We start from the raw sequence: 22139 nt of genomic DNA on the forward strand, positions 1-22139 counted from the left end.
AAATAGATACTTAGACTTGATAAGTAACAATAAACATGTTCAAGGTTTACCTAATTAACAGCACCAAGATGTTAATATACATCCAAAATGCACTGTATGTCGTTCTTCTGTGATTTAGAACTAATACATTTAGGATACTGGGTAGAAACCAGTCACATAAATAGTAATCACAACAAACCTTCTTTCACATGCAAACCAAGATTTTGTGTTGGTGTATTTCCAATAGCCATGACACTGGAGCCAAGTGAAATCATGAGTACAGCAGCTGGCACCACTGAGAGACTGAGACAGCAATGGGATTGTTGATGGATCCTTATAATAAAGCTATATCATTCAGTTAAGACCATAGGCACAATGAAAGTAATCTAAAAAAATAATAATAATTCTCTGTTTTCACTCTAGAGACAAAATATTAGCTGATTAATTCTAACTGAATAACATGCATTAATGTTACATCACCAATAAAAATATTCATGTATGCATCCATAGAAGTAAACTATGTCTTTGGTTTTAATAGCATTTCTCCGTCAACTAATGGTCTCCCTCTTACCATACATGATTTTATATCATAATGTACCACGAGGCCTCAAAATTCAATCTTGGCTTTTATTTTGTTAAAATATCCATTAAATTATAAACCTATTCTGCAGCCCAAAGGGTTTTAAAGATCAGCCAATGGAGTAAGAAACACACCACTCCAATAAGTTTGCCAAGTACATCTCCACTATGAATCCTTAACTAGCACCATGATTAACATACATTTGTACCAACTTCAACAGGCATAATTCACTGCCAACCCTCTTTTCAGAGAGAAAATGAGGAAGAGGAAATGCAAGGCAATTTGAAACAACTAAGGGTCTGTTAATCACCCAATTACCATTTAATTGACAGTAGTTAATTATGAGGTACTTGAATATTCCACACCATGGCCAGTTCATTAAATAGCAACATAGAGGGATGAGTGATTATTGAAAGGACCACAGCTACAAGAGAATGTGATCAAATGGTTAGCAATTTGTTTACTAAATAATTGTGATAGATTTACAAGGGAATTAGTCCTAATTAAGTCTCTCTATGTAGAATATTACCAAGTTATAACAGAAGAATTATAAACATATCTACAAATGAAGCCTGAGAATAAGTTTTGTTTGTATTAAAATGTGTCTGCATTGAATATCTTATACCTATAAGTATGTGGTACCTCCAGACAAGTAAAACCTTTACTTAAAGTATTTCTGTTTGCACAATAAACTCAACTAGTGATTCTTATGAATATAATTGGTAATTTAATGTGTGCTACAGAATGAAAATACTAAAGCAATCATTTTTTTCATGCAAATAGTTAAAAATCTGACATGTATAAAGTGTATATAGACTGATATTTTTCTATGCAGCAACAAGGAGTAGGTTTTGACTTTTAAACAGCTTTGTGGTTGAAATCCCAGTGTAATTTAAAAGTCTTCTTTTTCTACTTTCAGCTTATGGGGACATGAAAACAAAGATCGACTTGTCCCACTTGAGCCAGTGGTATTTACATAAAAACCACAAAGCCCCATATTCTGTTTCTACGTCCTGATGGTCGTCCAGAAACTGATTCCTTTAAAACCTAAATTTGATTTAATGTACTGCATTAGCTGAGGCAGAGCCCACGAGGATGGGCCACAGAGGTAGTACTTTGTTATGAGAGCATGAAGGCATATAAATCAACCATTTTCAACTTCAGTAGGTATAACTAGATCTGTCCAGTCACAGAGAGGCAGACTACTAAATCTACTGAAATCCAATAAAGGTCTATATAATGGCCCACTTCTTGTGTTAAAATGCCATACAACTTGTGATCTCTTTCAGATAATTGCACTCTCTTTTCTTTCTAGCACCAATAACAAAAACAGCATCTAGACCTTAGAAAATATGCACAACTAGACAGCTTGGGGGATGGAAAACTAACAGTAACTACATGCAGTGACATTACTACTGTTATTACAACAACAACAACAATAATAATAATAGTAATAACAACTATAATAATAGTTTTAATACAGAGAGATTAACTCCTTTGCTGGATAATCTGACAATCTTGTTTCCCATTAAGCCAGCCTTTCAGTTAGACATTAAGGAGCCTCATAAACTGAGCTGCTGACTTTAAAGGTGAGCTATTACTTTGTCTAGCCAGCACATTAGCACCTTCTGCTACTGTACTTCCACGGAGTACAACACTGGCTCCAGAGATTAGCTATTAAATTTCCCAGCAGATCAGCACAAATAACCAGTTTTCAGGAGGGGTGGATCGGTTTGTCTTTAATGACAGGGGACATATTAAGATAACCAAATTGAACCAATCTAGCCACCTGAGTTAGAGTTAGAGCACCACGTTCTGCTGGAAGTATTACTGATCTATATTTCAACAGGGACAAGATTGTTCTGCTATAAATGAGCCGTGTTTGTTTCTCCTTGTCCAAACAACTCTGTCCTCCAACTCGGCCAATGTGGAATGCCAATATGCGCACTTCAGAAGCAATAAAGCTCATCAACAAGCATACACAGAATCCCTTTTACACAATTCACTTCTCATTTCTCTCAGCATCCATTCACACCATTTGGCTGCTCCTACATCACATCTCACTGGTGAATTGACACTTAAATATCTTGGAGAAGTATGAAGTGGTGAGTGCTGTGACATGGGTAAATTATCAACCCTGACGCCATGAGCATTTTAAAGTGGCATTCCAATGTAGAGGTATTTTTACACATACTCAAATAGGTTCTAGTGGAAATAAAAGTGACAAAATGAACACAATATGTCCTCTGTAAACTTTAAACTTGAACAATAGGAGTTATAAATAATAAAGTAAATATTTTAAATAAAGAGTTCCTTATTAAATCAAGCTATTCACACTATGAACAAGAGACATTTCTACCTCTGTTGGCACAAAAACAAAGATGACATAGCTCTCAATAGAATGGCACAGCAAAATAAAGTGAGACTAGGAGCAACCCACAAAAGAGGGGGGAGAGGCTAATTAAAAGTGAGTCTGGGTAAGGGCAATAATAATATTTCATAATAAATGTGCATATAAATCCAGTGCCCACCTTTAGACTAATGAATGTTTCCCATAATATTTTCAGTCGACATTCAAGGCATCTGTAATTAGTTCTGGCACAGTGCTCAGTTTGGGCACTTTCTTAAACTTATGCTCCTGACAGATTCCATTTGTGGGAGTAGGAAATAGTGGATCTGTATTCATATTTTGGGCAAAGTAAATTGAACAACAACATTCATGTTTTAGGTTTAGATTTAGCCCTTTCCGTCATCTGTTTTTATGGCTTAGAACAGCTAAATAGTCAGCAGTCTGTTTATGGGATTTACAAGTCTACAGTACCAATCCACACCTAGTACCCTCTTAACATTCCTCATTTTGTGTGTTTGCAGTTAATTGTTTGTTTGTATACTCTTATTGGGTGCTGTTCACAAGGAATCTAAAGAGTATTTTCTAAAGGAAGAGAATCAGCATAAAACAACATTATTCAATTAACTAAACATATATATGTAGTTTGTGTTATATGATGCTGAAAGTTACTTATATAGTTTTGTAAATAAAATATCAGTGGTGGTTGATATTTGTACATAAATAGCTTGAGGACTACATGACTGAGAAATGCAGTGATGTATTTTTATTGGTATTTAATGTTTGATTATCAAAATGTCTCACAAATAAAGGGTAAGCAGGACAATTCTGTGTGGAAAATTACAAGGTAACATTTCTTTTCTTATTTCTTCTAAAACAAGAGACATTATTTAGAACTTTAACTTAAAGCTCCAGAATATAGCTGAGAATATGAAGTAATGGCAGGCAATCACAAGTAAATGGCAGTGGATTCAAGGATTTCCTTTGTACACTTCAAATGTCATTTAAAGACTAAACGGAAGCATGTCCTCAGCCCTTCATTTGAGTGCAAAGGTTAAAAAGCTCTCCTCCTTGTAGATGGGGGGGGGGGGGAAGGATCCTAAGAGAGTAAAGCAAAAGAAAAGTGAACATGTAAAACTAACAAATTGTTCTCAGTTCAGTGCCAAAGGGAACCTCTATGAACTGTTGCTTTTTGCTTTGAAAGTAATCCTCGACATAACTGCTGGAATCAATGACATATTTGAAAATATGGTACATATTTTGCTGCAGAAAGGGCTTTGGCAAACACCATTACTTTGATGAGAAATCTGTGAAATGCAGCATTCAAAAAACTGAAAAGCTTCCAAATACTTCAAAAGGTGGAACACAAATTACTGGAATACATTCTTTAAACAAAAAATAAAACTTTCCTGTCTCTGTCCTCTCTCCCTATTAAGATTTTTTGGGATAGATAAGTTCCATGCTATAATAGTAAAAATAAATATTAAAGCATATAAATTAAATAATTCTCTTCACTATGTTCCACTGAAACACCAAAAGAAAATACATTCCTTTGTAGACCTGAACAGTGAAATATTAAGTCATTTTATGAGAATTTAATCTTAAAAAAACAAAGTGATTAGTATATTAATGTAGCAGTTATTACATTATATTCATTTTCAAACATGAATCTATAAGCTTCAGTTATTTTTTAAAGGAATCTTGTGCTAAGATAAATACTGTAAAGTGCTACGATATTAAGCTTCTGGAAAGTGACAAAAGCAAACATAGTTCTTGGTTTTATGAGGAAATGTCTGAACAGAACAAGGAGCTATTCATTCATTGATTTATCCTAGGCAGCAAATTTGCAGAAGTATAACATCTGCCTTTGCACTTAATCATAACAGTAATTTACTGTGAAATTGTTTTGTAAGGATTTGGGCTTTATGTATGTGAACGTATGTATTCCATAAATGACAATACTGTGGAGAAAATACTTTCCTTCAACCTCATTTAAAAATAATAATAATAATAATAATAATAATAATAATAATAATCCTATTCTTTCCAAATGTAATGTGTTTTTTGTGTGTTTTATTCCAAGCTACATTATTCTTTTATATAGAATGTTATATTAGTAATGCTTACCATAGCAGATGATATAATACCATTAAATCTTCCGCTAGTTTTAAAATAACACTGTCCAGGAATATATTCAAGATAGATGAATTCACCTCCAGCAAATGACGTACATTTTATGTTCCCTAACGCAATGTGCCATGATGCAAAACCTTCCTGTGATGTTTTTACTTTTTTATGTAAGCAAAGACATACACATTATGCTTTGTCACATGCTGTAATCACAAAGCAGTACATGTTCTTGGGCACATGGCTAGTGTTTTGTACATAACAGTAGGATTACATTCGTCTGCATTTACTAAGCATTACCAATTTAAGGTCTAGACATTTTTTACTGTACTAAACAAAACTGAGATATGTCATTCATACGATTGTAACATTGTAACACAGGAGTATAATAGCATTGGGCACAATGATAATTGGCCGCTCCTTGTATCCTTTGATGTGCACCAGAGGGTGGTCGCATTTCAGTAAAAACTGACACCTATTTAGCTTGCTGTCCAAATTATCTTCCAACCACAATAGCAAGTGCAGATAGTAAGATTCAAAATTTTCACAGCAGGGGTTTAGTTAACACAGTGTAGCATAATCATTCAATGGCAGGCTGCTCTGCAGATCACTAAATGCACCTGAGGAGAAATTATTTAAAAACTGATGAAATGAAAACTTGCAGAATATGTTTTTATACACTAACCATTCCCAAAAGGTAAATTAAATGTAGGCCTAGGAAATGCAACATGAGAAAGGCAGGAGCAGTAATGATAATTTAAAATAGGGCCTCCTGCTGCTATTTTTTCCCCAAAACAGGAGATGAATAAGAGGAAGATATTTTGGTTGTTGGTTCAAAAGTGTGCCTGAGGAATATCCGGAGGTAGCCCCCAGCTTCTTGGAATGCGAGCTCTTTTTCTTAATTAAAATTTGTTTGAAAATGATTCCCCAAGCTCCTCCATTAGTAACTGTATATAGTACCACCCAGGGTGGTGGAGTAGGCTATAGCTGAGCTAAATACTCCATTCCACTAAATAAACCATTACCTGAGGTGTGTCATCAGCTGACAAATATATAAGCACTGCTTCATAACCCTAATTGACAACACTGTGACAGTCATAACTGGTGTGAAATTTGCATTGACCCATGCTAAACTGTGAAATAGTGTATAGTAAGGCTCAAATCACATTTTTATGACTCCAATTGAGTTGTAAAATAATTTAATCAATGTCTGTAATTAATACTCATTAAATACAATACATAAATACAATCTAAACCATGCTACCAGGAACTAATGTCAATTTAACCTATTAAAATATCACCTATGATACAGTGGATCAGTACCCCATACAATTGTAGCACATCAAGAGAAACATTAAGAAAATGTACACGAATGGAACCACTTTCAAATTGATTTTGATAATGTGTGTTTGAAATACACTACAGAAGAAAGATAAATATAGGTGATTATGTGCAATATCTTGTAATGCTTTCATTGGCAAATGCTTTATTAAAGCTTTAAAGCAACATTTTGAAAAGGTCTTTATTTTAGTTCAGTTTTATCTTAAATGTGAAAAAAAAAAATCATATGCACACCTAACATATTTGCAAATGTGTAAAGGCGTATTTTGATGACAAAGAAAAGAAAGAAAAACAAAACCTCCAATGACAGAGCAGTATTAATCGTCAGGCGCCAAGTGAATTGCTGTCAGTTTCATGGTTCTATCTGTCTATTGTTCTCAATGCTTATGATTAATCCCACTGTACAGGATTATATCACTAAATATAGCTACTGTTTAAATTATAAACTCTCAATTGCACCCACAGCGATTTCTGTCAATCTAAATCATGTATTGTTTTGGAAATTATTCAAGAACTTCATTTAATGCAGATGAAAACATCACAGCCAGAAACATTGAAAGAAATGGCATATATTAAAGCCCCATATTTATTTTCTTGATTGTACACATTTTTTATGATATATACTTTTTATTTTTGTAACAGGATCACTCATATACCAAAGATATATGAAATCTTGAAACCACAGCATCACACATTAGACAAAAGACATTAGCATTATATTTACTGCTTGAGGTGAAGAAAAATTAAATGTTTTCTTTTAAGTTATTTTACTTAAAAAGGAAAGAAAATAGAAACAAAAATGGAACTGCTTTTTCACAAGAGTGGTGTCTTAAGTGATGTCATAATAAGGAAGAAAAGTGAAGCCCTATGTCATAAAAAGCTTAAATATGAAGACAAATGAACACAATCTCAAATCTATATATAGCAAGTACTATGCCCTTAGCTAGAAAGGTCAGTCTGAGCATTCTGCTGTTGCCTAGCGAGCCACACTTTGATAGACACGGCTGCTGTGGAGTGCACTCTGCGTTGTATCTTCCCTCTGGTATTTTACTGTACAAACTAATCTAGATAGAGAGAGGCTCTTGAAAAGCCAAAAAAAGGCCTCCTTACATACCTCCATAATCCTGTCATGGATCTGCAGACCCACTTCCTTGTCAGCCGGCCCATTCTCCACTATTTTGGAAACAAAGATTCCTTCATTTGAAGAACCATCCTCATTGTCCTGGAAAATTAAATAAAAGACACATTATATTGGAATTGAATGAGCACTTAACAACACTTCATAATGACTATGTGATTATTTCTTCATCCCTCCCCCCAAAAAAGAAAACCAAATATCACTGGCAATTAAAGAAAAAATAAAGATACAGCTGTAGATTGCTTTCTCTTTACTATGTGAAGTTTTGAATACAATGAAAACTTTTATTGCACATTCTGAATATCTATGATTATCCTATAGGACAAAAAAGTAATCAAAGAAAAAACTGGCAAATGAACAGGGATACTAAGGCCCTGGTACCCCGACAATTAAGCATAATTGTGACTCCCTACACCAGTCTGGGACACTGTAGAATAGCCTTGACCCTGACATTTAGTTGAGTGAAATGTCAGAAGAAAAGTATATGCAAGTAGTTCAAGATGTATTATCTGCTGATTTACAATTGTACAGTAGTCCACAGCACCTTACTGGCAAAGTAATACATTCGCTAGTAATTAGCCTAAGAAAGTAGTACAAATGCTATTCGATTTTTTTTTTTTTCCTCAGTGTAAGAGGAACATTTGATATGTGTCTGTCAGCAGGGGGTTAATTCATTACAGTGAAAAGCAGCTGCCTAAAGCCACTTCTTCTGCTCAGAGTTTATTTATGAATGTCTCCTACAAAAAAGGGAAAAGGTTAATTTATTGTTAATGTGCGCTATATAAAGATAATCCATATAGTGAGCACTTTCTTTTTTTTTTCTACGCCAGCATAGTGTTTACAGCAAGCATCACTACTTCCAAAATGCCTACAGTGTGTTAGGAATGTCACAACATCTTCACATGATTACACTGACATGGTCTCATGTGTGCTTCGGTAAGAACTGGTAATGTACTTGTGTGGCCTGTTATTTACACAGGTCAATAATTCACTGAAGATATCGAACTGTTCTAAATGGGATCAGTCAATGAAGAACCTCGGGAATAAATATGTGTAGGCCTATGTGATGAAAGAAAAATGATTCAGGGACTCTTTCCAGTTCCAAATGAGATTTCAAACAATAATCTTCTGCAAGATATTCTAAACACTAAACACTAATTCAGTAAAAACTGTCTGTTAACATTAACATCCAGTAATGTAATACACTTTTACAGGTGTTATTCAGTGCCTTAAAATAGGAGATCTGTCAAAGCAATTAAGCCTCCAAAAACAAGACATCAGCAACGACAGAAAATCCTTAAGGTCTGTTCATTTGTCTTGTGTTGCAAACCTTGTATCATAATGATCCAAATTACAAAAGCATAGTGTGTGTAATATAAATTAAACTAAGCCAACAATGTGTATGCCCCCTAGGAAAACACAGTGCACATGCAAATAAACAGCAGATTCATCTAGAAAAAGCACAGCTATATTGAGAGGGATTTACAGGCTGCAATGCTGGATGACAAACTGCGCCTCTCTGCCTCTGAGCTCCAAGCATTGTTCCCTGCCCGCCACAATGCTCTTGACTGTGAGTGCCAGGGACAAAAGTGATCATAATGACAAGATCGGTGTTTGCATTAAAGTAAATCACAAGGGGCACGATCAGTCCCCCTAAAGCAATGCTCTCTCAGTGCACCCCATAGGAATGCAGGACATGACACAGCATAGCACTAGGAATGAGGGATGAACCATTGATACAGCCTGTACCATAAAAAGAAATGTTTAGTTATCCAGATTCTTTCACTCTCTGTTTACTGTGGCATCAAACCAGTACTCTAACTGAAAGATCTATTCTAACTGTTAGAACAATGTTTTACGTATTGGGTTACTCTGTTGTTTTAGTATTCTGAACCCTACCATATGGCATAGCAATAAACACAGAAAAAGTATTTTAATATATCATCAAACTACAGTATGCAATCACTCTCAACGTGAATTGAATCAGGCATTTCAGAAAAATGTGTCTGTCTGATGGCTGTTGCATACATCGTATCCTCAACTTATGTGTTTACCAGCCATTCACATAACTAGTTCTGAGCAAGAAAAGCAAATTGTTGTATTTAACATACCGCGCAAGGTCTGCCACCCACAATATTAAATCCCAGAGATCCGGATTCACGATGAAGGACGACTTTGAGGTTTTTTGTCTCTCCACCCTAAGGACAGAAAAAGAACAGGTGCTTTATGGCTTACCTACAGTCTGTCAAAAGGATCTGGCAAAGCATCATGACATAACTTATCTCTGTTTGGCCAAGACAACTAGTTCAATGCAAGGGTAAGAAAAAAGCAGAGATATACTGTAGGTTAACAGATTAAGTAAGACACATGAAAAGATTCTCAGTAAGTCACAGGAAGCTCAGGCATCCGGGTTAAAGTAATGATAAGTGGCCAGCTGCACTAACGGCCTAGACCAAATAAAAAGTTTGACCTGCCGGCGAATCGCACATTACAAACTTTTACTGCATAATGTTTTGTATTACAAAGAAGTAGAAAGCGGCCTGTGGGAAACAATTAAAATGCAGTTGGGTTCAGGTTTGTAAATTATGACTCGGGGGGGTCAGTCAAAAGTTTTATATGGTCCAAGCCGAAGGGTATACAGTGTTTTATTCCCCACACTAAGGACAACACTCAGTAAAGGAAGGACAAGCAGCAGTAGGAAAGTGCTGTGTCTAGCTGTTTTTAGGCGTACATATCTACAGCTGTCATTTCTGTAAATCATGACATACAGTAACTAAATATAAAACAGGGATCCATGGCATGTATGCTCGGCTGCATGCTTCCCGTCTTGGCTAATGGTTGTGATGATAGCATGTTGCCATTCGGTTCTGTAAACTGCTGCAGCATAAATAGATCTGCCTGCAATGTCATTAGAAATGTATAGTAAAATCATTCTTAATTGGCGCTCAATCTATTTCACATATAGAGGGACTCTTCGGCAGCTTTCCGGACAACATTGCACTGGTTTCAGTTTAATCTTTGAAGTCTTCAAGTGGACTTTTTTTCCGCTGTAGCCGGAGGCCTGCCGTTGCTATGGAACTGCTGCAGGGTGTTGGATTAAATCTCAGATTTTCTGGTCGTCCCGCAGCAGACTAATTAAAACTCTGAAGCTGGAAGGACTGAGAAATATAGAAATCTAGAGTTTTGTTTTAGTGTTTGGCTTAAAGAGTCAATTAATGTAAGCTTGGTTTATTTTTAATATATTTTAAAACCCAATGTAGAGTGATGTTTAAGGACAAATGATAAATACAGTCAAAGTAATGGCATTGATTGAACACCTCAGATATGGGAGACTGTTTGTAAGGCTGGAAGACTTTTGGTACTGTGTAACCTGACACAATCTGGCATAGTGAGGAAGTTATCTATCACAAGACCAGGGGGATTGAAGGCGATGGCAATTTTTTGTAATGGCCATAGGGAGAAAAAAGTCACATTAAATGTAGAAAGGCTTATAAATGTATGTGTATCAGTTCACATATGACTCAACCAGCACAAGTATTAACACACACTCTCACCCTGTTACAGCATAATCACAGTCTATAACTCTCCCGCCTCCAACAATTCATTTCACTTCTTTCCTTTCTTTTGATATTGCCACATGTGCATTGAAGTCAATGCCAAGTGATCGTGTTCATGCTGCTTGGCTGAATTTGAAGAAAAGAAAAAAAAAACAACGTAAAACTAACCACATCATCCATGTAATGATTTTTTTTTGTTTCCTCTCTCTCTCTCTTTTTTTTTTTAAAGATTACTTTCATGGATAATTTGAAAAATCCCTTTTTGGAAAACAATTCCATGGGTTACAGATGAAAAACAAAAAGGGCTTCACTGTCAAATGACTACCAAACCTCATGAAAGTTTTAAGCCTTTTTTCTTTACTTTGATAACTCCATCATTATTCTCTTTTGTCGACTAAATCTTTAAACATGTTTATTGTACATTTAACAATTCCATATTGATTATTAGTTTTGAAGCACAACCAGGTGTAGGAATAAATATCTGTCCTTTGATGTGTCTTCACCTCTATAAACCAAGAGTAACAAAAGTACACTGTCTAACCTATCTAACAAAAACAGGCCATGTAGGCAGAGGAAATTAAAACAAATTAGACAGATAACTGGAAGGTAACCAAAAGCTAAGAAAGATAACATTGCAGAAAAACAGTCCATTGACATTTATATCTGTGAAACAGTGCTTGTACAGCCATGATGAAGAGAGACTGTCCCTCAATACAGCTGGAATTATTGGAATGGTCTGTTGTTGTTTTTTTCTTATTTTTTCTGATCTGAGCTACAATCTGAACAGAAGGAAATCAGAAATAGGGTTGGCTGATTGTTTCCTTTACCAGACAAAGTATGCCTATATAAACACACTATGTTAATTACATAGGATGTCAGGTATACAGCTCTGTGAAGGATACAAACCAAAAAAATCATTCCAGCCATTTTTTTATATTAAGGTTTTGTTTTTCTTTATGGGAACGTCATACTTTATCCAAGCTCAACGCTAGAGTTATTAAGGTAGACAGATTCTTTAGGATTACTGTATTTTCCTTGCATTCCACACTGCTAACCAACAAAGGTAAAATAATCCTTTGCAATGTAGGACTATATTCTAAACTAAGCAAACAAACTTAAAGGTTATAAAAACATGTGTTATCTAGTTAGACCTTTCTACCGTTTTCCTGACCTTTAGATTTGGCAGAAAATGCATTAGCACAGTTTGAGCACTACCAGTGAACTTAGGTTGCCACAGACTACACCAGTGAAGACAACATGATATGCCTGAATCACCAAGCTCCACTCAAATACCTAATGAAACAAGAAATAAGTAAACAGACACCCTCGCAGGTTAAAAATTGGCCATCCCAGCCACATGATTACATCACACCTACTAAGTATACTCAAGACCAGCCTCAATGTGACTTTTAAAGGAGGCACATGTGGTGTGTGGAACATTGGGAGAAGCCAGCAGGACATTTCAAGGCAATGGATTTCCTCTGTCATCTGTTATCAGGGTGACGGTCCACTTAAAGAGATGCCAAAAGACAGCCACTCAGCCATTGTGAACAACCAGAGCCAATAGAACAGCGCTTTATGCTGTGTCAGTTGAAGTGGGCAACACAGATGTTACCACGCCCTCTTGGCTTTGAGTACATTTTCTTCAGCTTTAAGATAGTGGTCATGTACGGGTGTGGCACAGTAGAGCACAAGAATTTATATGTAAAGAAAACATGGTGGTCGGGCTCTCATGATGTGGGGTACTTTTTCATTTACTGGATGATCACAGCTTGTGGTGTATGAAGTACTGAAGCCCACATTATGTTCAATATATACATTTACCTGCTGGTCTATGCCATTTGTCATCTAGCCAAAGCAGGACATATATTTCTAAAAGTTTGTGCCCAAGTTTACACTATGCGTGCACTGAAAAGATGCATAGAAATGTTTAGCTTATACATCACTGTCATGGTCTGACCAGTCACAAGACTGGTATTAAGCGAGTTATCTTCAACTGATCCCTGCAAAAATGTCAGAGAAAATCCACAGATTGGAAATTGGTGGCTGCCTTGCATAAGTAAAATGGCAGAATCGCATACCATTATCCCACTCATATGTTGCTAGAGCCAAACATAGTTCTAGAATAAAACAGCTTCTTAGCATTCTACGTATCCATGTAAAGTGTTTGTGGGCTTTAAGGGATTGTCAACTGCTTAAGAAAACTTATAATTTAATTTGGATTTGTCTCTTCCTTTAACACCATCTCAACATAAAAAAAATCGAAGAAAGTGGGGAATAAAATGGGGCCAAGTATGGTATTGTGTGTCCTAGGATGGTTAGCAAATAAAGTTGTAATAGTTGAGTTGGGTATCCTACATAATATAACTGAATCATTAACAATATTTTATATTTCATGCTACTTCCAGGAACTTTTCTAAACTGTGTAATTTTAATTTCATTATTATTAATGTTAACTGCAGTTTGAAATATACTGTTTAATATTTTAGGTAAATATATTCCAAAGGCGAACAAAGACCCACTGATATTAAGGATGTTACCTCCTTTAACGGGGTAGAAAATGACTAGTTGTGTTAGTGACGTTAAGCAAGTCTCTATAAGGTGGTGTGTACAGAGATTAGGAGTAAATATTTGCCCCTCCCCCCGAAAGTGCCAGCTGGCTGTGACCGCAGCTGACAGACATGTCTCCAGGCAAAACGGGGGAGAGAAAAAAGTTCAGAACTTCTGACCACCTATAACCCCTTCCAAATACTACAACATGGGGGATCACATTTAATCATTTCAAATAATGCTCCCGCTTTTGACCACAGGAGACTCAAAGTCTAGCTGAAGAACCCATCTCAGCTTGGATCTCTGTTTCAGCATCTTTACAGAAAAGGCATCACCAAAACATTAGAAAAGAAGGGGCGTCTCTGTGCATGCATGTATGGTGCGTCTATGGAAAGGAGGAAGACTAGAAAAATACATCAAATAATGCAGTGAATTTAAAGAAATGAGAGGGTGGGGAGGGTGCAAACACAATGTATAATTTCTATCAAATGCAATCAATAACGAATAAGCTTACCTTGCACGGAGGGGTGAGACTTTTAGTCAGGGAGTCGATCCTGGCACTGTATTCAGTGAATTTCTTTTGGTATTTCAGGGCTGTCATTTGCAACTCGTTGTGAACCGAGGACAGCTGAGCCAGGAGAGATTTCTCCCTTTTGCTGGACTTCAGAGACTGCTTCTTCAACTCCTTATCCAAGCCTACAATCTTAGCCTGCAACGCGCTGTTGTGACCCTTCAGAGCATCCAGACAGCAATGGTGCCCTAACTTCTGCTCTTTATGGACCAGCATCAAACCACATCCATGTTCACAAATCCCCACTGGTCTGTAATCACACGCTTCTCGCATGTGGGCATCCATGTCTTTGAGGTTCAGGACTTCACTGCATCCCTTGTTCCTGCACTTGGCCGGAGAGTAGTCGCACATCTCTGCGTGCTCAGCGAGGTGCTGCAGCTTCACCACCTTCTCGCAGCCCCTGGCGTGGTTGTCACACTTGATGTCCAGTTTCAGGATCAGGCTTTTCAAGGGGAGGACGTGGTTGAGCTCTTTGGTGGAAATCCTTTGGCACTTCACCGGGCAGCTGCTCTGCTGGATGACCCAGGGCAAGACGCAGCCGGCGCAGAAGACGTGACCGCACGGAGTGGTGAGCGGATCCTCCAAAACTTTATTGCACAAGTTGCATTTGAAATCAGGGTCCACGGCCCCATTGAAGCGATCCAGCTCAAATCCCATGTTTTCAGTAACTCCAAAAAGAAGCAGGAATGGCCAGAAATCACAGGAGAAGCAGCTGCTTCATTGGAGGTACCCAAACACACCGACTGACTGCGGGCTCTTTACTGACTGAACTAATTGCCCGAGACTTCCTTGGAAAAAACTGTAGAGGAATTTACTACCGTAATCATTATAAGAGGAGAGCACGCCATCCCCCCTTTAGCTTTTCCACGCCTTTTACCGTATATTGAAACGGTTTACATGATGTTAAATACAATTAAAATACATACTATACAATACAATTCAAATAAATACATTATAAACAAATACAATTCAAATATTATATTGTATTTGTTTTGAATCCCATTTTTTAAAAATGAATTAATGTAATTTCATTGTAAACAGTTACTAATATGTGTTCGGTGTGTAACAATACGTTTTCCAGATGATTTACTACTTAACATCCATACTCTTTTGACAAATCAATCGTCACAACAACATTAATAATAATAATAATAATAATAATAATAATAATAATAATAATAATGTATTATTATTATTATTATTATTATTATTATTATTATTATTATTATTTTGTAGTTTACGTCAGGAATTGAGTGTATTAAGATGTTGTTCCTTTATTGTGCATAACCTGTTATGCTTTTAAATTCCTACTGCTTGCCACTGCATCTGTATGTGTGAAAACTACAGGCTAGAATGAAAAATGAACACATTAAAAATTAAAACTTTTCCAATGCAAGCTATTGTAAAATTTATAAGTATCTAATTTGAATTTAATTGCTACTCATTTCGAAATATTTATATTCATTTTTATACTGCTTCAAAAACATTACATTCTATGCATGCTGTCAGATCTATACAAAGAAAGAAAGAAAGAGTCAAGTTACGTTTTTACCATCAGGTAATTAATACAATTAAATTACATGAAAAAGAGGTAATGTATTTAAACCTAAAATAGAAATGTTTCTGTATTGTATATTGGGTTGATAATAGCAATATATTAAATTGTCTAACCTTTTCATTATTATAATTGATAACGGTACTGGTGGTCATACCAGGCTATTTCAATTAAAAATGACAATTATACTAAAGAATGCAATACAAAATGTTTTAAGGATCCTTATAAATGGAAGAAAGACATTAGAGAAAGTATTATGTGTGCCAGTTAGTGACTAGGCAGACTGTAGTCTAGGTTGGGCGAGACATTACAGGAAAGAGATCAACATGAAAGGGTTTACTGAAGGTCAACATCCATAGTTGATGACATACTTGCAAGAGGGGGGGGAGATACCCTGTGAAAATGCAGAGAAAATGCATCCCTGGTTCCATGAACACTGTTTGAGAAGGTATTGTGTCCCTTTGCCTCATCAACCGTTAATCGTCACCCCAAAGTCTGCATCACTGAGGAACTCAAGTGACCTGTCCAGTAGCCCGTGCTGAATTGTCAGTGAGATGGAGGTCTGGTGTTTTTGTTCATTAGAGTCAAATGGCTTGTATCTGGTGATGTATACAATGGCCTTTTGAAATCTTGTGTTTTTTTTATGGGAAAGGAGTGCACCAGCATCCTGAATGGTGTTTTCATTGCCATCTTGAACCAGAACTCAAATTCAATCTATCAATTCAATCTGTCAAAACACAGTTAAATATGGGACTATCACGATGGGACAATCATGGCATGCTGAAATAACTCAAACTCTCCTTAGAGACCTTGCTATTCTTGGTGAAATCTGACATTTCTGCCTTTATTTGTTTAGATGTCTGTCAGGAAACATATTGGACCAGTTGGAAGAAACTCAGAAATTCAACTATAATGCTACTATAATATAATAATTTCATTTAGTTAGATGAAATTAAATCTTAAGAAGAAAATATGCTTTCAATAGGTTTTAATTAATGAAAAGTTGAAATTAAGTGAAAACCATCCAATTCAGTTTTAAATTAAACTGTCAATTTTATGATAATGTTCACCAGATCATCAGAATTAACTGCAAACTACAACTTTCAGAAAGGTTGGGAAAATTCATCATACCGAGTTTCTATTACTATTCTGAAGAGTTTAATTAATGATAAACAGTACCTGTTATTGCTGCCGTTATTCAAAATGGTTTTGGTGTTTGATTTTAAACTTAAATACTATTGATGTTAAAATACTTTTCTGTTAATTTAGAAATTACAGTATGAAAGATTCACACTGTTTGGTTATTCTGCCTTTACGCTCATTTTGTCATTTTGAATTTTTGTCTAAGTCTAATGATAATGTCTATGTAATGTGTCAGGATTTGTCAAAAGATGATGAAGGCATCCCTATTATCCACTAAGAGTTTGTTTTGTTTAAGTTTATCTTAAGAGCCCTTCTTGGCTCAGTTACCTCACTTACCTTAAAGTGTAACCAAATGTTTATTTTTGACAAGTAGAAGCAGACTACAATGTATGGCACTAAGTTTAAAGTAAATTATTTGTAATTATACCTGTACAAACATGTCTGAGTCTATAGGTTTTCTGTCAGCGTTCCAATGAAGCTAAAAGGTGTAAATATGCCATTTCATTCATATTTTTAATAGTCCTGTTTTACTTAAATTACGTCAGTTTTTCTGTTGTGGTATGCTGATTTGTTATTATCTTTACAACTATTTTCAATACAGTTAACATAACTGTGTGGTTATGCATATGTACAGTATGTGTTTTTGGAGTGGGAAATGATTTAAGATATGTCTCAGAAAGGTGAGGGTTAATAATAATATAAGGGGTCAGGTCAGACTTGTGATGAAGAGAGAAATAAAAGCGAAGGCAATAGTTTGTTTCTGTCAGTTTATACACTTCCTCCTTAAAAACAAATGGAGATCCTGTATCAAATTAAGTACATATAGCCTATATTATTGTGTCTTATTTTGGTCATCAAACCATTGTGATCTTTTACATCCTGGACAATCATTGTTAACACATAAGTGTAGCTCAGTATTATTCTGTCCAGGTTCAAGATGTTATACTAATGGATAAAATGACATACAAAGAATATTCCCTTGTCTGTGGTTTGTTTTGTGCAATCATTACTGTTCCCTACCCAGTTATATCCCATTCACTATCCACATGATTTTAGTTAAAAGCAGATACACACAATACAGAACACTGTTTTTACTGGCTGTATCTTAATTGGTAATGACAATGACATCCATCCATGGACACATCTGCTTTAAAGTTAATTTAAGCAATGCAAAATATTTTTCACATATGTTGTATTTTTTCTATAAACCAAGCTCTGCACAGTACACAGTTTTTTTGTTTTTTTTTAAAAAGCCCAAAGACAGCAAAATAAAATAAATGTTTGAATAATACTGTTAGGCTACATTATGTATCTCCATTATATATATATATATATATATATATATATATATATAGTGTTTATATGTTAACATAATCTGCATTTATTGTGATGCATTCCAATGTAGATATAAATTCATATAAACATTGTGTTGTCAAAACATTTTAAAGAGATTTTTTAAGTCTAAAAACATATTACTATTGAAAATTACAAACCTTGGATTCCATGAGAGTACTGTTCACTTTTTGTTATCGTGGCTTATCTTGAAGAAAAGATTGCCCAATCTGGTTTAATTCAAAATGCACTTCCATTAAATACAGGAATTTTTAACCATTTTTCAGCTCCACAGGCAGTATTACAGTCATAAAAGCATTTGAATTGTAAATGATGAAAGGCCAATTCAAAGGGCGCACCAGTTGTGTTTGCTGAAGGGACAAGAATGGTAGGCATACTCAAAGCTTAACTGTCTTTTGTGCACAGAATCCATCTTTGTGCAGACATTATATTCTGTTACAGAAGGAAAACATACTTTTGCACAATGTCTGCACCCAGAGAAATCAAATTACATGTGATGTTATGCCTCAACAATTCAATACACATGTTAACTATTAAAAATAAAACCCTGATGCTCATCAATGACTTGGTAGTAGGTTGGGGATTGGGATGGGGATGGGAAGAGGGGGGGCGCCAATGTGGGTTGTTTTACCAATAAGAACAAACTTAAAAAATGAGAGGCATGTGCTATTCACACTGAGACCATATTGCTCTGTAACCTGAGATGCATAATCTGTGAGAGAACTAAAGATATCTGTTGGGTAGTACATTAGAATCACTTGCACTTTTAAAGCAGATTGTAGCAAAAATACACAAAAATAGAAGAAAAAGTGATTAAAAATAATGATGTCGTCACAAAAATATAGCCACCTTTAAAACAAAATAAATCCAAGTCCATGATAGCAAACTTATAAGAGTGCATTATCCTGCAATGTTCACAATTACAATTTATACTAAATATCTAATGCATCATAGGCGTGCAAATAATCAAAGTTACTTAAAAAAGATCTCAAAAGTCATGTAGTATCCTTGTTTCTGTCAAAACAAATGTCATCTTTGTGGTATGTCTTTCTGCATTGTGCATTGCAGTTTAGCAAAATAATCAAAGTTCCTTCTGTGATAACAGCTAATCCTAACCCTCCCAACAATGTCTGAATCAGAATGGCTCTGATACCATCTAGTCACAGCTTAGAGACCTCATATTTTCCAGATTGCCATCCACTCCACCTGTCTAGAAGGCGACTTAAATTTGGAGTTAAGTGCAGATACCAGCAAAACATGTATTTTAAGCCTTGGATATAATATATTTATTAGAAATATACTACTGTATATACTACAATATACAAATAAACTATAAATAATGTCCCCTAAGCTGATCTACACAGTGAAATTAAATAGTTAAAGCTGAACATCTGTTGAACAAAGAAGTATATGTGAAACAGATTTGGTAATCAGCGTAACACTTTGGGAATTATAGTTTAACTTTAGACAGAGCTTTTAATATTACGTGAGTGTCTGTCTGGTTTTGTACAGAGGCTCAAACTTAAGAGCACAATTTGAAAGCAAAACAAAACAAGTTTCAAATGTTTTGGGATCAAAATATAATTCCTCAGTGGAATGAGTTTGGTAGGGTTATTATAGAAGTGTATAGATTATACTTAATGTTTTTTTATTAAGAGATATATGAAAGGGAGTACAACATGATGTGCTTAATAAAATCAGATAACCTAGACCTCTTTTCTTGAAAACAATGAGAACAGTTTGTAAAGCATTGATGGTGTGCAATTTTAAAGCTCATCTAGTAAAAGATTGGATTTGCAAGACCATTTTGCAATTCAATGTATTAATATTCTGTTCTTTGGTTAGAAAACCAAAATGATAATAAAGGTTGAAAAAAGAAAACAAAAAATAATTTTACCTCAGAAAATTCCTTTTAAAGAAACATTTATCTGCTGGTATATATCCTCTCTCTCTTTCTTTCTTAAAATAAAAAACAAAAAACGCTGCACGCTGCTGTGAATAATTGCAGCGCCGTCATCAGCCACGTTTCACACTTTACACTGTGCATATTTATAATAATAGTTACACTATACATTGATAGGTTGCGAATGCAACCCTGGTTATCTGAAAAAGGAAGCACTGCCCAAGAGGGAGGGGTTTCTGTACACTTCCGTAGCAACCTGATTGAAACGTAATTCTATCAAACTGCCATTGGCCCCTGCACTTGTCACTCAGAACAGGTTTCTTCCCCTTTCCTGTTCTATAAAACGTGACGTCAGCACAGGTTCGTCCTCTTTTTGCAGGGTGCTAGGACCACGCGATCTTGCAACCCTTGGGCAGTGCTTCCTTTTTCAGATAAAAGGTCTTGCATTCGCAACCGATCGTTATCGTTCAAGTCTTAAGCACTGCCCAAGGGGGAGGGGTTACTGTATAACAAAACCGTCGCAACGGAGGAGGCAGCGAGCTGATAAGGGAGCCTACACCAAGGTGTACCTCTAGGGGGCCTTGGCAACACAACTCCAGACAGTAATCTCAGGGGCCCCTTAGGGCCGCACCTGAGCTGCCCAGGAGTGAGGACTGCAGCCACGCTCTTACCGAGCTGTCTAGAATCCGAGCTGTCTCTTACTTAACTGTCTTGAATCATCATATACAAAGCAGAGCTACAGAGGTCAACTCTTACGCCGTCCGCAAACAATAGCAAGGCTGGCTGCTCTACTGGTGTAGCTAGGAGCAAGTCCGAAATCTACCTGCACAATATCTTGCGCTGGCAATCAAGCAACTTGTGCGACCTCAGCGCATTATCATGGCAGTGGACCCCTGATCCAAATAGGAGCGGGGCTACAGACCCACTGAAAAACACAACATAATACATAGCCAGAGTAGCCATCAACAGTAGCTGAACAACAATATACAATATACACCGATCAGCCATAACATTATAGCCTAATATTGTGTAGGTCCCCCTTTTGCCGCCAAAACAGCCCTGACCCGTTGAGGCATCTGTGGTATCTGGCACCAAGACGTTAGCAGCAGATCCTTTAAGTCCTGTAAATTGCGAGGTGGGGCCTCCATGGATCGGACTTGTTTGTCCAGCACATCCCACAGATGCTCGATTGAATTGAGATCTGGGGAATTTGGAGGCCAAGTCAACACCTTGAACTCATGATTCATCAGACCAGGCCACCTTCTTCCATTGCTCCGTGGTCCAGTTCTGATTCTCACGTGCCCATTGTATTTGCTTTCGGCAGTGGACAGGGGTCAGCATGGGCACCCTGACTGGTCTGCGGCTACGCAGCCCCATATGCAACAAACTGCGATGCACTGTGTGTTCCGACACCTTTCTATCAGAACCAGCATTCACTTTTTCAGCAATTTGAGCTACAGTAGCTCGTCTGTTGGATAGGACCACACGGGCCAGCTTTCGCTCCCCACGTGCATCAATGAGCCTTGGCCGCCCATGACCCTGTCGCCGGTTCACCGCTTATCCTTCCTTGGACCACTTTTGATAGGTACTGACCACTGCAGACTGGGAACACCCAACAAGAGCTGCAGTTTTGGAAATGCTTTGACCCAGTCTTCTAGCCATCACAATTTGGCCCTTGTCAAAGTCACTCAGATCCTTACGCTTGCTTATTATTCTTGCTTCTAACACATCAATTTTGAGGACAAAATGTTCACTTGCTGCCTAATATATCCCACCCATTGACAGGTGCCATGATAACGAGATTATCAGTGTTATTCACTTCACCTGTCAGTGGTCATAATGTTATGGTTGATCGATGTATACATACTGTGTGACCACAAGACCTTCATCCTGTCGGCGCGCAGCACAGGAGCATCCTACTCAACTGAATAGTACAGAGTGGAAGAACATAAGAACATAAGAAAGTTTACAAACGAGAGGAGGCCATTTGACCCA

At 36.5% G+C, this 22139-nt stretch overlaps 1 protein-coding gene across 1 annotated transcript in view; it reads right to left on the reverse strand.

Annotated features, from left to right (window-relative positions):
- pdzrn3b (PDZ domain containing RING finger 3b) overlaps positions 1 to 14963 on the reverse strand; it is a 101003-nt gene extending 86040 nt beyond the window's left edge. Inside the window, exons 1-3 of the mRNA XM_066698054.1 lie at positions 14134 to 14963; positions 9624 to 9710; positions 7489 to 7596 (exon numbers count right to left, since the gene is read on the reverse strand). Coding sequence (XP_066554151.1) covers positions 7489 to 7596; positions 9624 to 9710; positions 14134 to 14847 — 909 coding nt within the window. The 5' untranslated portion in view covers positions 14848 to 14963. The remainder of the gene's footprint in view (positions 1 to 7488; positions 7597 to 9623; positions 9711 to 14133) is intronic.
- Positions 14964 to 22139: the final 7176 nt, after the last annotated feature.

This window comes from Amia ocellicauda, chromosome 3 (genome assembly GCF_036373705.1).
Source record: "Amia ocellicauda isolate fAmiCal2 chromosome 3, fAmiCal2.hap1, whole genome shotgun sequence".
In the NCBI taxonomy this organism is placed as follows: Eukaryota; Metazoa; Chordata; class Actinopteri; order Amiiformes; family Amiidae; genus Amia; species Amia ocellicauda.